The sequence below is a fragment of the Crocodylus porosus genome, unplaced genomic scaffold, assembly GCF_001723895.1.
Source record: "Crocodylus porosus isolate Cpor-Errol unplaced genomic scaffold, CroPor_comp1, whole genome shotgun sequence".
NCBI classification, from domain to species: Eukaryota; Metazoa; Chordata; order Crocodylia; family Crocodylidae; genus Crocodylus; species Crocodylus porosus.
In genome coordinates this window covers 16,252,981-16,267,618 of record NW_017728924.1, presented here as the reverse complement: position 1 = coordinate 16,267,618, position 14,638 = coordinate 16,252,981, and the positions used below count along the sequence as shown (strand labels likewise).

The following is a 14,638-nucleotide window of genomic DNA, read 5'->3' as shown; positions in this document are numbered from 1 at the left end:
TGGGGGGCATGGTGCATGCCACAGGAGCGTGTGCTGGTGCATGTGGAGGCTTGGTTCTTCCCTCCTTCAGTTTTGCTTTGGCTCCTCCAGCATGCTAGGAGCCTGGAGAAGTGGGGCAAAGACAGTTTGCCCCGCACCCAAGCACATGTGCAGGGGCATGCACAGCAGCAAAAAGTTCTGGCACAAAATTGCCCCTGCACATGCCCCTGCATGTGGGGATGCACCCAGTCAGGCCTCTGACTAAAATCTAATTGTAGCCTATGTTCTGCTTGGTAAACATGCTAGCGGTCAGCTATTTTGAGAGCTGTTTTCTACCCAGTTCCCACTGTGGTTTCAGACCACTAAGGTACAGTACATATGATTTTTGTTGCTAGACAGCTGCAGAAGTGCTGCAAGCATCACCAAGATCTTGCATGGCCTTCATTGACCTGTGACCTTTACTTCAATCAGAGAGGCCTTATGTAATATTCTGATGAGATTTTGGATGCCTACCAAAATTTGTTACCATTATCAGAATCCTTCATGACAACATGATCACAACTGTCTTAAGCAATGGCACAGAAATAGGACTCTTCACTATTAGAACTGGATTCAAGCAAGGATGATTGTACCAACACTCTTTTCCATCTATAGTGCAGCTATTCCACACCTCATTGCTGATAGACTTCCATTGGGAGTCAGCATCCAATATGACATGAATGTGAATCTCTTTCACATCGACCGTTATGTTCCAAATCCAAGATAAACCAACAAGTCCAATACTGATCTTTAGCATGGGGAAGATTGTGTCATGTGTGCCCACTCAATTGAAGAACCACTCTTGATTTCTTCTGAGAAGTACATGAAATGCTTGGACCCATGGTCAACTTCACAAAAATTTTACCAGCCCACCACAAACCAACCAGCTCCTCATGCATACATTACAATTCTAATATTATAAAATTCTTAATCTGTCTGTCTGTCCATAACGCTTTATTTGCACTTTGATTGGCTGACTGAAACAACCAATCAGAGTGTGAGTACAGCGTTGGGACAGGAGGTGGTAGCATGGCAGAGCGCTGCCATGATGGTGGGGACATGGGATGGGGGGACAAGGCCAGCTGAAAACACTGACAACGCCCCCAAATGCTAGATCATTACTATTGATGTTGCCTTTGGGAAATCATCCATACTAGAAGGACAGAAGAATGAAAGCCAGTGTTCTGACTCGAGGAAACACCACCAACGTTGAAACCATGTTGATGATGCACCAGCTCTGTTGGATAGGACCGTGTCATAAGGATGCCTGACAACTGGCTCTAAACATGGGTCCTACACTCCCAAATCACTGATGGTCATTGCTCTAGAGGTGGGCAAGAGGAGAGAATCAAGGATACGTGATATCACCAGGATCTGCTCCTTTCTCCTGGGGAACTATTTGCCACATCTGCAATTGAAGATACAGATTTTGGATCAGCCTCCACAGTCATCTACAGACTCACTGAGGCCTTCCCTAATTCACTGGAAGACTGCTATCCTTGTATCAAGGGACTGTTGTGATGACAATTTTGAGAGCTCAGACAGCACTAGATGCCCACTTTACTGTGCTGGGGCTGGCAAGTCACTTGGGTTAGGAAATAACCATTTTAAGTTCTAGAAAAGTGTATTTTGCAAAAGTGGCACTAAATAGGAAGGCAGTACGTGGCTGCCTCATTGGTGTTTGGCAGGCTGCAGCTTTCTCTCTCTATCTTGGTGACTCCAGCATGAATTTAGTTGATCTTCTGAAGGATTGAACGGAGCAGAGAAGAAACTCTTTTCCTGAAGAGGCGAAGAAGTGTTCTAGGAGGTCCAAGGCTTCCCTTTGCCTTCTCCTAGCAGCCCTTCCAATCCATCAGGGCACCTTCCGTTGTGCCCGAGTGTCACACTTTCTCTTTGGCCCAGCAGGGGGAGCAAGGTTTCTATCATCCTATTAAAGAGTGCATGGGCTACCTCTCTTTGCACAAAGGTAAGGAGACTGCGAACTGAGGCTTGCTCTTTGTCCAAAAATGCCTGGGCACTAGTCCAAAACGCCAGGTGTAGCCAGCGCTGACTGAAGCAGTCTCACTAGCTTTGGGTAAGTGGTTGTTTAGTCTGACAGGCCAGTCTTGTTGGAGCAGATTCATTGTTGCACACCTGCATCCTGGAGCAGCACGCACACACCCACTTCGTAGTTAAGCAGATAGATCACTTGCTGGGAGCAGCGCCAGGATTTTCAGCTTCTGAGACAAGTGTTGCACCTTTTAAGCTGTAAAGGAACTGTCCCCCTGGCTCCAGCCACATCAGCCTCTCTCTGTTTTTGGCTCAGGCTTCCTCAAAGGCAACATCAGAAGAGACAAGTTTCCCGAGCATCGAGGAAGTGAGCAGAAAGCTCAGGAAACCCTTCTGGTGTGGAGTTAGCTTATTTTGTCAGATGAATGACAGCTGGAGCCAGCTCTTTTGGGGACATTGCATTGCTTTGACTTAGTGAAAGGATGAGTTGTGTTCTGTGATGTAGGAAGTGGCTTTAAGCATCAAGTATGGGGGAAAGAATGACTCTTGGAGCTGTGAATCGGGTACTAGCCAGCATGGTGATTGCCACATTCAAGGCCAGTTGCACTTTTTACCTCTTCCCCACATCCTGGGTTGTGGGCTTTCTTCAGTTGGATCCTTTCATATTTTTTTTAAAGGCCTTATTTAATGCTAAGACACTGAAGGAGAAACTGGACTGCACTTGTTTGAAAAAAAGCCAGTTTAATGGCAGTGGATTATCAACCTTCCACACAAGTGTCTGGTTGGGCAGAAGGGGGCAGTGGCTGCAATTCCTGATCATAAAATGTTCTGTCAGGGCAACCCCCACTTTCACTTAGTGTCATTCCCTTCCCTGCCACACTGAATCGCAAGCATGGCAGGCAAAGATCTGTGTTTGCTAACAGCCTTCTGTCCCCTTCTTCCAACAGTACTGCATAAAGAGATGAAAGGAGTGCCTGGTGCTGGCCTTACCCAGCATCTCCATTGAAGTCCTCGCATACTTGGTCCATGAGAAGCTAGGCTGATCCACTGAGGCCTTTCTGGTCCATAAATGAGAAGGCCAGTAGCCCAAAGTAACGACATCTGTGTAAATGGAAGATACAGGTTCTGGTCGGGACCAAATTGTGCTGAACTGCTCAGAGCCCAGATGGTTGCAAGATCTCCCCCCCCCCCTGCTGAACCGCTCTTCCGATAACCCTGTGGAAAGGTTACAGGACACTCACCAGTTCTTCTGGCTAAACGTAGACTCAACAGAGACACAAGGGTGAAAACTGATTTCAGGTTGGTATTAGCCCCTGTCCCCTCTTGAATCCTTCGGACTGCTTCAAGGAGGAAAGATTGCTTTTGGGACTTGCTAGCTGACAATGAGAATGCAGGTCTGCTGGAATAAACTCTGTCATTAAGGAGGCCAGGGTTAATTTAGAAGAGCTGTTTTTATTTGAACACTAGTGAGATAATGTAGCCTGCTCATCTTGTTTTATAAGCTTGAAATTGCTTGGATGTTACAGTCCCCATGGCTAAGTTCAGGGACACCACCTCCTTGAGGGTATGTATACAGTCATGAAGCCAATGAAGACAATGCTCTAGATTGGGTTGGAAGAATGGTCAAATCCTAGAAAAGTACTAGAAAACTGAAATGACTGTAGAGACCTGTAGAACTGAAATAGAAAGGAATTGTACTCTGAACTCTTCTGTAGAATTGTGTTGCAAGGGCTTAATTTTCTCTGACCTTCTAAAGCCGTGTGCGCGCATGTATACACATGCACGTTAAATGCACTTACCACTTTCTGTTAAACTCTTTTGGATTATTGTTTATTTCTACAAGGGTTTGTGTTTCCAAAATGAGTTAAAATGAGCTTATAAATGTTGTATTACAGAGAACATTAGCATTAGTAGAAGACTGCACTAATGCTAATCAGAATCAGATCAGAAGTTCACTATAAAATAAACAATTTCCAAGCATCCAACTGATAATCTCTAGCACAAACAAGTACTTTTGTCAGTGTATCTCAAGGCTTCATTTCTATTTTTTGATGGAGAAAGAGGTCACAGAAGCTGACTGACTTGCCTGCGGTCATCCAGAGTGTTGTGTAGCAGAACCAGGAACTGAAGGCAGAGCTCCTTTATACCAGTCCACATCCCACCCTTAAATTCTCACATCAGCACTGCCCATTACTGCTATTTTGACATATCAAAGCTTAACTTAAATTGAAATACACATTGTCTTTTTGCCCAGCACCACTGCAAGCATGTAGCCTACTTGGATGATCCTGAGTTGGAAAGGACTTGGTGATGCTGTGTCTTCCACTGCCTGGGGCTTCAGCGTTTCTGAGAACAAAGTTAGTCAGTGCTGGTATGTGACAGTTTAAATAGTTGAAAATGCTCACTATATATGAACATCTTATGATCCCTGGTGAATGAGGAGATAGGGAAGCTCCCTGCTTAACACTGAAATTGATCTCCCTGTGCAAGCAACAAACAGTTCTCTACTGAACCCAACACAGGCTACTCAATCAGAAGCTCAGCTTGGCATCTGCTTTTATTTCCACATGCTGTCAACAGGAAGTGTGCAATAGATGGCACATCAGAGGTCTGTGAAACAGAAGCCTGCTGTGTAGCAGGAGAGTTGTAGAGTAATAAAATCTACCATAATGCTTTTTTGTGGAGGGAAATGTACACATGTTGTGCAGGGTAGGAAGTTAAAATGAATATCCCCAAATATGGTCAAGAGATTCTGAGGCTTTTTATAATGTTTCTGCTGGAGAATCCTTGTGACTTTTTTTCCCTCCTTCGTTGTAAGAAACAGCACTGCTGCAAAATACATTGTCACTTTTCAGGGTCAGCAAAATTTGCTAATTAGATGTGGGAGAGTCTCATCCTGAGGTTCCACATACAAAAGAATTTCTGGCTGCTTTAGATCAATTTGACCTGAAGTCTTACAGGGCAGTACTTGCCACCACAGGCATGAGTACAACAAAAAGCACTGATTGAGCAGTAAAAAACCTCCAGCCAGTTTGCACTAGAATAGCTCTCCACTGCTTAGAGCACTGGACTGGGATGCAGAATACTGTGCTTCCATTTGTACTGCTGGCCTGCTTAGGGCCACTTTTATTTCAGCTTTTAACGGCTGTATTTTCCCTCCTGCCCTTCCTTTTTTCCGTATGGTTGTAAACCCGATTGGGCAGAGCCTCTCTCCTATTAGGTTTGTTCACAAAATGGAGTCCTAACCATGAGCGTGGATGCTTGGCCTCTCAAATAATTCTGTCTTCCCTAACTACTCAATGTCATTGGGGTATTTCATCCATGACTGTAACTTTGCAAAGCTTCATCCCTCTTTGTTCCAGGCTGTCTTTCCTGAGACTGTTAGACCACTTCTGAAAGAGTAACCAGAGTAACATGTACACCGGGGAGCTTATGCTGACCTTAGTGTGGTGGCAGTGCTACTTTACAGCCTTCTGGGTGTTGCATGAGGATTTACTGTAAAAGCAAGGGCTTCAATAAAATCCTTTGCTGCTTTTGTGCAACTAGGGCCTGGCTCCCTCAACTGCAGAAACATGAATATACATAATCTTCACAAAAGCCCTGCTGCAGGTGTATGTTCTTTCCCTTAGAAGGAAACTTGGTGTATGGGCTTGATAATGCCTACCTGTTCTCTTGCAGGGTACTACAGTGTGGTGAGGCTTACTGAATATCACTGTTGTTCAAATGAATCTGCCTGCATAGGTTTCTGAAGTGAGTAGGCTATAGTTTGTGTGAGATGAGGGGCATTGGAGCTTTTAGTCCATTCTGTCTCTGGTTGTAGAGGACTCCCTTCCGTGTTTTGCACGTAGTGCTTATTGCTGTTCAGATGCTTCCCACTCGCTTGGACCTTTGCCGACCCACTGGATAAGATAATTTATAAATTGCCTTATGTTCTGAAAGCAGCTTCCCTACTTATGAATGTAGCTACATTTTGCTCATCAAGACATGGTGCAGAGTTGAAATTGCTTTTCCCTGTTTGGAAAAATGTTGCCAATACTAATACTATTTAAGGTTACAATGGGAGAGTTCCTAGCAAGGGATGCATTAATGCTGCTTTTGAATCCAAAAAAGCCCACTGCTTTGCATCTGTTGTGCAAGACATGTAGACATTTAAACTTTTTGAGAGTAGACAGAGACAGGTTCTGAGCGGATGGAGACAGAACCTAAAGGGTAGTTGAGGTTGGGAAGAGTATAACTTTCTGATGAACTAATTCAAATAGAGGTCATTTGCTATTGTGTCTGCACCTGTGAAGGGCAGATCAAGGTAAGGGTAGAAATTGATGAACAAGGAAGTTGGAAAATAATGATGAGGATTTAGACATGTAAAGCAATGTGTAAAGTGATTTATGAAACCTAGAAGGTGACGGTGCATTTTGTGGGCTTGGCACAGACTAAATTGACCTGGTGTTGCTTTGCTGGGATTATGAAAGGTAGGTTGTTACTTTTTCTGTTTCTTACATGCTGCATCCTTCACTGCTTTTGCTGCCTGCGCCAGTTGGAATAAAGCTAGCATAGCTAGCAGTTTGTGCCCTGGGTTACCATGAAATCACAACTTTAACTTGGTACTGCCTAATGGAGCTGGAAGCTGTTGAAGGATGTTAGCAGCCCTCCTTTGTGCAGTGTCTCATGCTGTTACTTATTCTGATGTGATGAGACTAGTGCATCTTTGCTGTATGCAGTCATACATAGAAAACAAAAGGAATCAATTGCCTTTGTGATTTTATGGCTTGGGTATATTTTAAATCCTAGTTTAAATTGAAAAAACATATTCATTCTCTATTTTTTGCTGTAGCTCAAAAGGAGAGCATTGTTAATTTAACATTAAGAAATTAGATGCATTTTTATTACAGATCTTAGATTGGATTCTGCAGTGTGTGATGGCTCTAGTTGCCGTAGGACGCAGGGTCAGGTGTCGGTGGCTCCAGCAGTATTGGGGTACCTACAGTCCATTAGGAAAGTGTTACTTTTTCAGTAGCAACAATCTTTGTTAAATGTGCAGCCCAGTTTGTAGTGGTGTTTTCTTTAAGACTGTCTGATAGAAATGCCTCTCTGCATTCTTTTCTACCTCAAATGCAGTCTCTCACTGGCTGACCCACTTGGAGACAGAGTGTTTGTGGAGTCTTTCTGTTTTTGTGGTGTCTGATATAAGTTAATTGTGTAGCTGTCCATAGGTAATGCAGTATCAAGAGACACTTCCGTGTGATTGCCACTAGCAATATAACATAGTGGCTGTGTCTACACAAGACGCTACTGCACAGTAGCATTGGCAGGCACTAACCGTGATGTGATGCTACTGCGTAGTCCGTTGCTCATGTAGACAGGGCCAGCATCTAGCTCCATCCATGCCAGTACAACAACTGGTTTTGATAGGGTATTCAAATAACGCCTGGCTTTGAAGCACCTTAGAAAATCAGACGCAAAGCTGTAAACTTTAACACACTGCAGTTGTCGGAAGAAAATGTGAAATTTTTTTGGCAGAAAAGACTGACTTAATATATTGTGTGGTGTTAACAATCACATTTAAAATGCATTTAGCCTTAAAAACTAAATTGGAAGGAAGGAAAGAATGAAGAAGCTGAAAGTAGGGTACCCCAGGTGAGAAACGAGGCTCTTTTGAATATTTATTACCGTAAGAGCAGTCAGTAGGTTATCAGCTAGAGCCAGATGCCCTGACATTCATTCAGGGGAAAGAGAAGATTATTCATAAGTGCTTGATGGAGCTATCAATAATTCTGCTGAATATTAATGATTTTCTTTATCTTTTTTAATTTTCTTTTTTTAGGTATATACACTCCAGAGCCACTTTCCAATTTCTGGTGGGCTCTCTTGTCTACTGGGCTTATGTTTGTGTATCATTTTAGCATTTTACAGATCCTGGGACTGGTAAGTAAATGTGTATTTAATTGTACCCATGTATTACTCGTAATATAAAGATGCTGGCTTTTCATAGTGTTTAGGTGCAAATGGATGTCTAATTTGCATGGACAATTAATGCTGTTATGTGCACAAATTAGTAATTGCACATGCTAATAAGGTTATTTGCATATCAGTCACTGTATTTGCACAATCACAGTAACTTTATATAAATTGGGCATGAGTGCTTTGAATTCAAGCCTTGCCTAAATGCTGAAAATTTGGCATATTTGTGCTGAAGATTTGGTAACAGGTTTATCTCCTTTGTTTGCTGGGGAGTTAAACGATGCTGTCTTTATTTCTCTGCCTCAGTGGAACACAAAATAATGCTGCTTTTTAAATTTGTCCATTTTCCTAGGTCACAGAAGTGAACTTGAACAACATGCTATGTCCAGCCATCTCCGATCCTTTCTATGGGCCTTGGTATCGAATCTGGGCATCTGGACATCAGACTATCATGACTATGGCTCATGGGAAGCTTGTCATCTTGTTGTTCCACAGTGCTGTCCCCATCTTTAAATATAGTGTGGATTTGCTTAGACTCCCAGCTAAGAAAATAGACTGACATTTCTCTCTGGAGAGTAGCACATACAGGAAGGCGAGACCTACATTCTTACTGGAAAAGAAAGAGGAAAATGAAAGGACAGTGTGTTTAATATCCCCTTGTCCCCATACAGTTTTTTTCCTTGTAGAGATCTCTATAATAGTGTGAAGGTTTTCTTGCAGCAGCTCTGTTTCACTGCCTGTAGCCAGTGGCAAAATTAGTGGCCTTATTCTGGAAGAGGTCAGTATTTTTCTTATACACTTTTTGCAGGTGACAATGGAACCTCACTATTCCCTGCTTCACAGTGCCCCAAATGGGCAAATCTGTCCATCTTCCAATACAGAGAGTGGTACTGCTACCTCGTTAAAGATGTTGCCATTTTTACTAAATATCTTTCAGTACTTGTATTGATCACCTGAAGAAACAAAGCTAACTTACAGTTGAACTGAAATGAACATGCATTGTTTCAAACTCATCATCCTGGCTTACATTTTGTTTGAATTTTGGAAGTTGGCTCTTTCTTGAAGCAACATATTGAAGCCTAGTCAAAAGGGTGACTTAGTGAGGTTCTATTGGGTTTGTTTAGGCTGGTTGAAGAATGGGGAACAATAAGAATAACTGGTTCCTTTCTTTTTTTTTAATTGGACTACTTGATTCTCAGCTACCCTGGGGTGGTGCTTGGCTGTTCATCGCATCTAACAGCTATCGTGATGCTTTGATAAGTATAAATGAAAAAGCTCAAGGGGAAGTGATTTCAAAAAATAAAGTAGGGTGTAAGCTGTTGGGGACCCAGTATTTTCAGGTGCCTGTGAACAGAATGCATTAGGCGTTCAAGGGACACTGTCAGCTGAAACGGCTTAGGTGGAGAGAGAAATTACAAAACTTCACTTAGAGAATCTGAAATCTTACTTTAGATTTTTAGTTTTGAATGTTTCCTTCCCTGTGCCTGTATTAACAAGCATTGTACTAGGCTGTGAGGAAACAACGTAAAACTATTCTGTACTTGCTAATAGCCTACATACTTATGCAAAGATGCAAGCTAAATTGGTGTACAGGGTTTGACCAAATCACTCCAGCTCCCTAGTGTAGATAGTTTTACCTGTATGAAGGTGTTTATACCAGTCTTTTTCAGTTACAGTTAACTGCGCTAACATGTTGTATTGATTTTTTTTTTTTTTTTAACTAAATGTGCTTGTTTGCTTGCACAGTTTTTAAACTAGAGTCTACAACCCAGGAACAATATAACCAGTGTAAAAAGTAAACTGTGTGTCTCACTCTTCTAAAAGTGCAGCAATAAAAAGCTGCACAGATGAGTTAGAAAGTGGTAAATCTTGACAAGAGTTCCTGTAATTTCTGAAGTCTCAGGTTGTCCCTGCAGGCTGTTTTCTCAGTGTTGTCACAGGACTATAGCAGAAAGCTATCTTTTTTTTTTTTTTAGATTCTTTGTGTTGCATTGCCATAGCTATGACTGTGCAAGATGCCACCATACCTCTTCCTTCAACTGAGTCGCTCTGCAGGCATGTTCAGAAGTTAAGGTACAGCCATGTTATACCTCAAGAAGTAAGAGTTACAAACTTACTCTGATTTTTACAAGGGCAGATAGAGGAAAGGGTGGACAGTGGACTCCAAATTTTTTACTCCACTTGATTAAAAAGTGAATGTTTTGCAGCTGATTTTAGCAGTCTGCCCACCTGTATTGTGATCTCGAAACCCTTTCCTGGATTCCCTCTGTGCCTGGCTTTGTGTGCATTATATACATGGTGAAGACCTTCTACTACCACAACTTGATAAAAAGGAGATTTATGTAGGCTGTCCAACCACAATTGTGCAGCTAAGTTTCTATTACCCTGACCTGCAAAATGCACATTCCAACTCCTTCCCTTCAGTAGAGAAAGCTGAGCCCTGGGTAGTGGCAAGGGGGTGCTGCTTCAGTGTGCCTGGCACTGCAGACACTTAAGTCTATGCTTAATTTGACTCTGATAGTCTCACTGTTAGTCGTACAAAGATAGGCATGTGCTTGTTGTTTGCAGCAATGGGTTATTCAGAGAGATGGGACAGCAGCAGTATTTCAAAGCCCAAATCCTTCAGCTGAAGAGCACTTAACTCCCACTGAAGGTTTTGCCATTTCCTTGAGCAGGAGGGCAAGTTCCATCCAGGCTGCTCCTCAGGTTGCAGGCTCCTACAGTAGTGTTGGGGGTTCAGCAGTGCCCCTTACTTGAATAAGCTTGATCTCCTAGGATCCTCTGGGTGAAAGCATACAAAACTGCCTCCCATCCCTCAGCTATTAAGGTTATCTTGGCTTATTTATCTGCCTTGCAGTCCATTGAGAGAGACTTTGGGCCAGAATCAACCTGTTATAACTACAGTGAACTGTGTTTAGAGCCTCATGAGGGATGAATTTGACCTGTCTCTTGAAATCATTTGTTTTTTTTAATCATCTTACCCTGCACCTTCCTAACCCACTTTTACCAAAAAGTCTATATATTGCAGCTACTTTTGACAGGCAAACTCAGACCAGCAACAGTCTCACATTTTTTACAACAGCATTATCTACCTGCCAACATGAGCCTCAGGGTGTGCTAGATAAGCACAGCAGCAGATGCCCGATGCTGATGCCTATGGTCAAATAATGTGGCTGCTGGAAGTTTTCAGCTGCACAGCTCAGGTAGCCCAACCACAAGACAGGTCAGTCAGAGTGCAGAATTTCTAGCTCTTTTGGCAAACTGAACAATTCAGGAGCAGGCCTGGCAGCTTGGAGTTTGTTCCCTTGAAACTGAGAAACACTCAAGTGCATTGGCACCTGCCCCCGGTAGACTGCTCAGGCCAGTTTCTGAAAGGGAGGAGACACCACTGGGGGAACACGGGCCTCATTTGTTTGGTGCTGGTGTGGAAGGGGGGTTGCTTTCCTCTCTAGCAGTCTTGCTGTCTGAGTGAGAGAACTTTGCCTTCACTAGCTTGCACATGCCAAGTCACTCACAGGGTCCAGGAAAAATCAGTTTTAGGACTGAGCACCAGCGGACTGCACATGCTGAAAAATGCATTCCAGTGCCCAGATCTTCACTAGCAGGAAGATCATTCCTGATTTTTCTTTAACATGACAGGAGCCAGGACAGTGTGGTAGAGTTGAAGCACCATGGTGTGGAAGGAGCCAGAACAGCCACAAGCAACTGTGCTGGTCTGTGCCAATGGGAGAGAGATCCCAAACTAAGCCTCACTTTACTTAGTATTCTTACTTTAAGGGTGTTGCATTCTTCAGTGGTAAAGTCACATGTGTACATTGAGGGCTTTCTGCTGAACGCTGTGCTAAATAAACTACATCTCAAAAAACTAGCGCAGTTGAGTTGAATTTGTTCCGAAGGACCTGATGATCTTTCCAAGGCAGTGTTCTCCAGTGGTTAGGTGGGCTGTTCCAAGCACACCAGACTCTGCCCTTTTCTCTTCTACAGAAGCCATTAGTAGTTGTAAAAATTGTAAAGGGAATAGTGTAACACTTCTGCAGCATCATGGCTGGCAGTAGCTGTGGACATTAAGGTTTGGGTGCCAGCGCAGCTGTGCAGAGGATGTTGACTGCTGTGTTTTTCCAAAGGTTTAGACACACCTGTGGGTGTGGTGTTTGAGCCATGAATCCATCTCTTGACTTTATTCCATGTAACTGTATTGGAATTTCTTCCATGTAACCAAAGAGGAATTTGCATCTTGTTTCTCTTTCTTAGGCTGAAGATTTAACAGCATGTAGTCATGCTTAAAAATGTACATACATCTCAATGGATGGAAGGCCATTGCCCCTGAACACACTTCTAGCTAGGTTTTGGTTTGACTTCTTCTAGTGCTTGAGAAATGCTCATTGGCCAAGGCCATTTTGCTGTTAAGCAGATGCCACCTTGCTGAAGCTGAGACATGAGCAGTTGGTTCATTTGTGCACTTTAAGGTTTTAGAGTACCTCATTGTAGTGGTATTACTCCTCTGTCTGTGGCCTCAATCAGGGTTTTGATATTTCTGTATATTTGATAACTGAATGTTTTGTAAATCCTATCTGTGTTTCTCTTTCAGAAACAGCTATTTGCAACTGTTGAAGTACTTGATTTTTATGTCCCCAGTCTTGTCTGAAACCACAGGCATTAATTAGTTTCCTGTACATTTGTAGCTATATGGAAGTCAGATGTACAGTTCTTTTTGCTGTTGCAGTTGTTTCCAGTTGCATTTGTTGTGTTGTTAGAGGTGAGCTTTTCAGAAATAATGGGGTTTTGGTTTGTCGTTGTTTTTTCAGGTGGGTGACAAAAGAATTGTATACAAAGTAAAGAAGCGACCTTTGGAAAATGTCCTCATTTTAGTAGTGCATAACAAAGCTCTGAGATTAGTAAGGCCAAAAATAGGAAGGAGGTGTCTGATACTAGCCCCTATGTGGAAGGTAGGTTCATTAAGGCAGAGAAGACTACTTTGTTTTGTGTTTTTGCTCTCATTACAGTGATGAAATGCATAATAAATATCAGTTATTTTGTGAGCTTGTACTCAAGGTGATATTGCTGTACATCTGTTTTGCTACTTTGAGTGTCATTTAGTTAAAGCCAAGCTGTTTATGAAATGGTTTTTTTCTTCAGGGTCAATTTTGTACTTTTTTTTTATTTCTGCATTTACTGAGTCATTATCTCAATGCTGCAGAGAACACAGCAGGCAGAGCAGTGAGCACACCCATAGTGTTATCAACAGCCGCGCTGTGCCAGGGAGCTGGAATCGCTGCATGCACTGAGCTGAGGCACACAGCTGTCTTTGGAAATCAGTGGTTCCAGTTGCCCAGCCCTCTGTCCAAGCACCGCATTATCTGGGTGCAGAGTGGAGTGGTGGCAGCAGGAATTGATGTGGGGGGTGGGGTTTGCTGCCGTATCTGCTGCTAGTTCTGAGTAATTTGTAAGTGTGACCTAAATTTTGTAAACTTTTTAATGTGCTAAAAACTTGGTGATAATTGCTAAGAAGGGGTAATTTGTATACTTGTACTCCTTGTTGGTCCCTACGTGAGGTCCAATTCACTGGTCTAATAGTTGTTAAATCTTTAATGAAAAGAATAAATATGTTCTAATGTACATGGAGTTGTTCTGTCATCATTTTCTCTACTCCAAATCCTGACCCTGCCAAGAAATCAGCAGTCACCTCCAAGTTAGGCCCTGGCTAACACTCAAGCACAAAGGAAAGTGGAAAAAACAAATGTACTTTTAAAAATGGTCATCTTACCTCACTGCCTGTACACAGAAATGGATCCAGCATTCTTCCTGACACAGTGCACTGTGTTTTCTTCTCCCCCCCCCTGTACTGGCAGAAGAACAGGAACAAAACATGCACAGATGATTTAAGCCCTAAAAGATTTTCTTCAGAAAGTCATGAATAGGTCCTTAGCAGCAGTACTTGTCCTACTGCATCTGAAAAGCAGTGAAGAGTTAAGCATTAGCAGAGAGCAATTGTCATGTCGCAGCAATTAGCTTCAACATGTGAAAAAAGTGGCTTCACACTGTGTTTCTATCGCATACCAGCAGACTTTTAATTGCAAAAGTTTTTTAGTGACTTAATTTCAGTGCCATGAACTAGTTAGCTCTGTGACAGGCTATTGCTATGTGCTCTTCAAGGATGTTCATGGAAAAGTATTAAATCATGTGCATGCATGTTGGCAACCTCAGTGCATGAAAGCTGTGGGGTTTCATCTAAACAAGGTATGGAATCCATACTGTGTCTTCAGTGACTATTACAATACACAGAAACCACTGGAGCAAAGTGGGGCATAGGCCAAAATCTGTTGAAGTGATGTGATTAAGGCCGAAAAGTAAACCAGAGATCTGTTTCGCTTAACTTTGTTCCTTTTGTGTTTTGATTATCATCTAGTTGTTTGCAGGTCTTAGTGACCTGATTGTATTGGTTATGCTTGTCCTTGATACTAGCTGTCAGTATCAAGGTCTGTCACCTAGAAAATGGAGCCATATCTGATAGTGCTATATATTCCTGGGGTGCAAATTAAGGGGGAGCTTGGGAGGGGGCTGAGCCCTCCCAAGAGCCCCTGATAAAATTTGAAAATCATAAGGGGAGAAGGGAGGTCCTCCAATCAGATTGTTCCTTCACTTCAGTGGACTTAATCAATTAACCAGTTTAATT

At 42.7% G+C, this 14,638-nt stretch overlaps 1 protein-coding gene across 4 annotated transcripts in view; it reads left to right on the top strand.

Annotated features, from left to right (window-relative positions):
• Nucleotides 1-13,581, top strand: part of TMEM164 (transmembrane protein 164) — a 111,875-nt gene extending 98,294 nt beyond the window's left edge. Inside the window, exons 5-7 of one of the 4 annotated variants that reach the window (XR_002102128.1) lie at nucleotides 7,829-7,929; nucleotides 8,318-8,605; nucleotides 9,942-13,581. Coding sequence is in view for 1 of the 4 variants with exons in the window: in XM_019540411.1 (XP_019395956.1) it covers nucleotides 7,829-7,929; nucleotides 8,318-8,524 (308 nt within the window). In the remaining 3 variants the exon portion in view is untranslated. Of the gene's footprint in view, nucleotides 1-7,828; nucleotides 7,930-8,317 lie in introns of all 4 variants that reach the window. The other 3 variants (XR_002102127.1, XR_002102129.1, XM_019540411.1) reach the window with 3 other exon arrangements.
• Nucleotides 13,582-14,638: the final 1,057 nt, after the last annotated feature.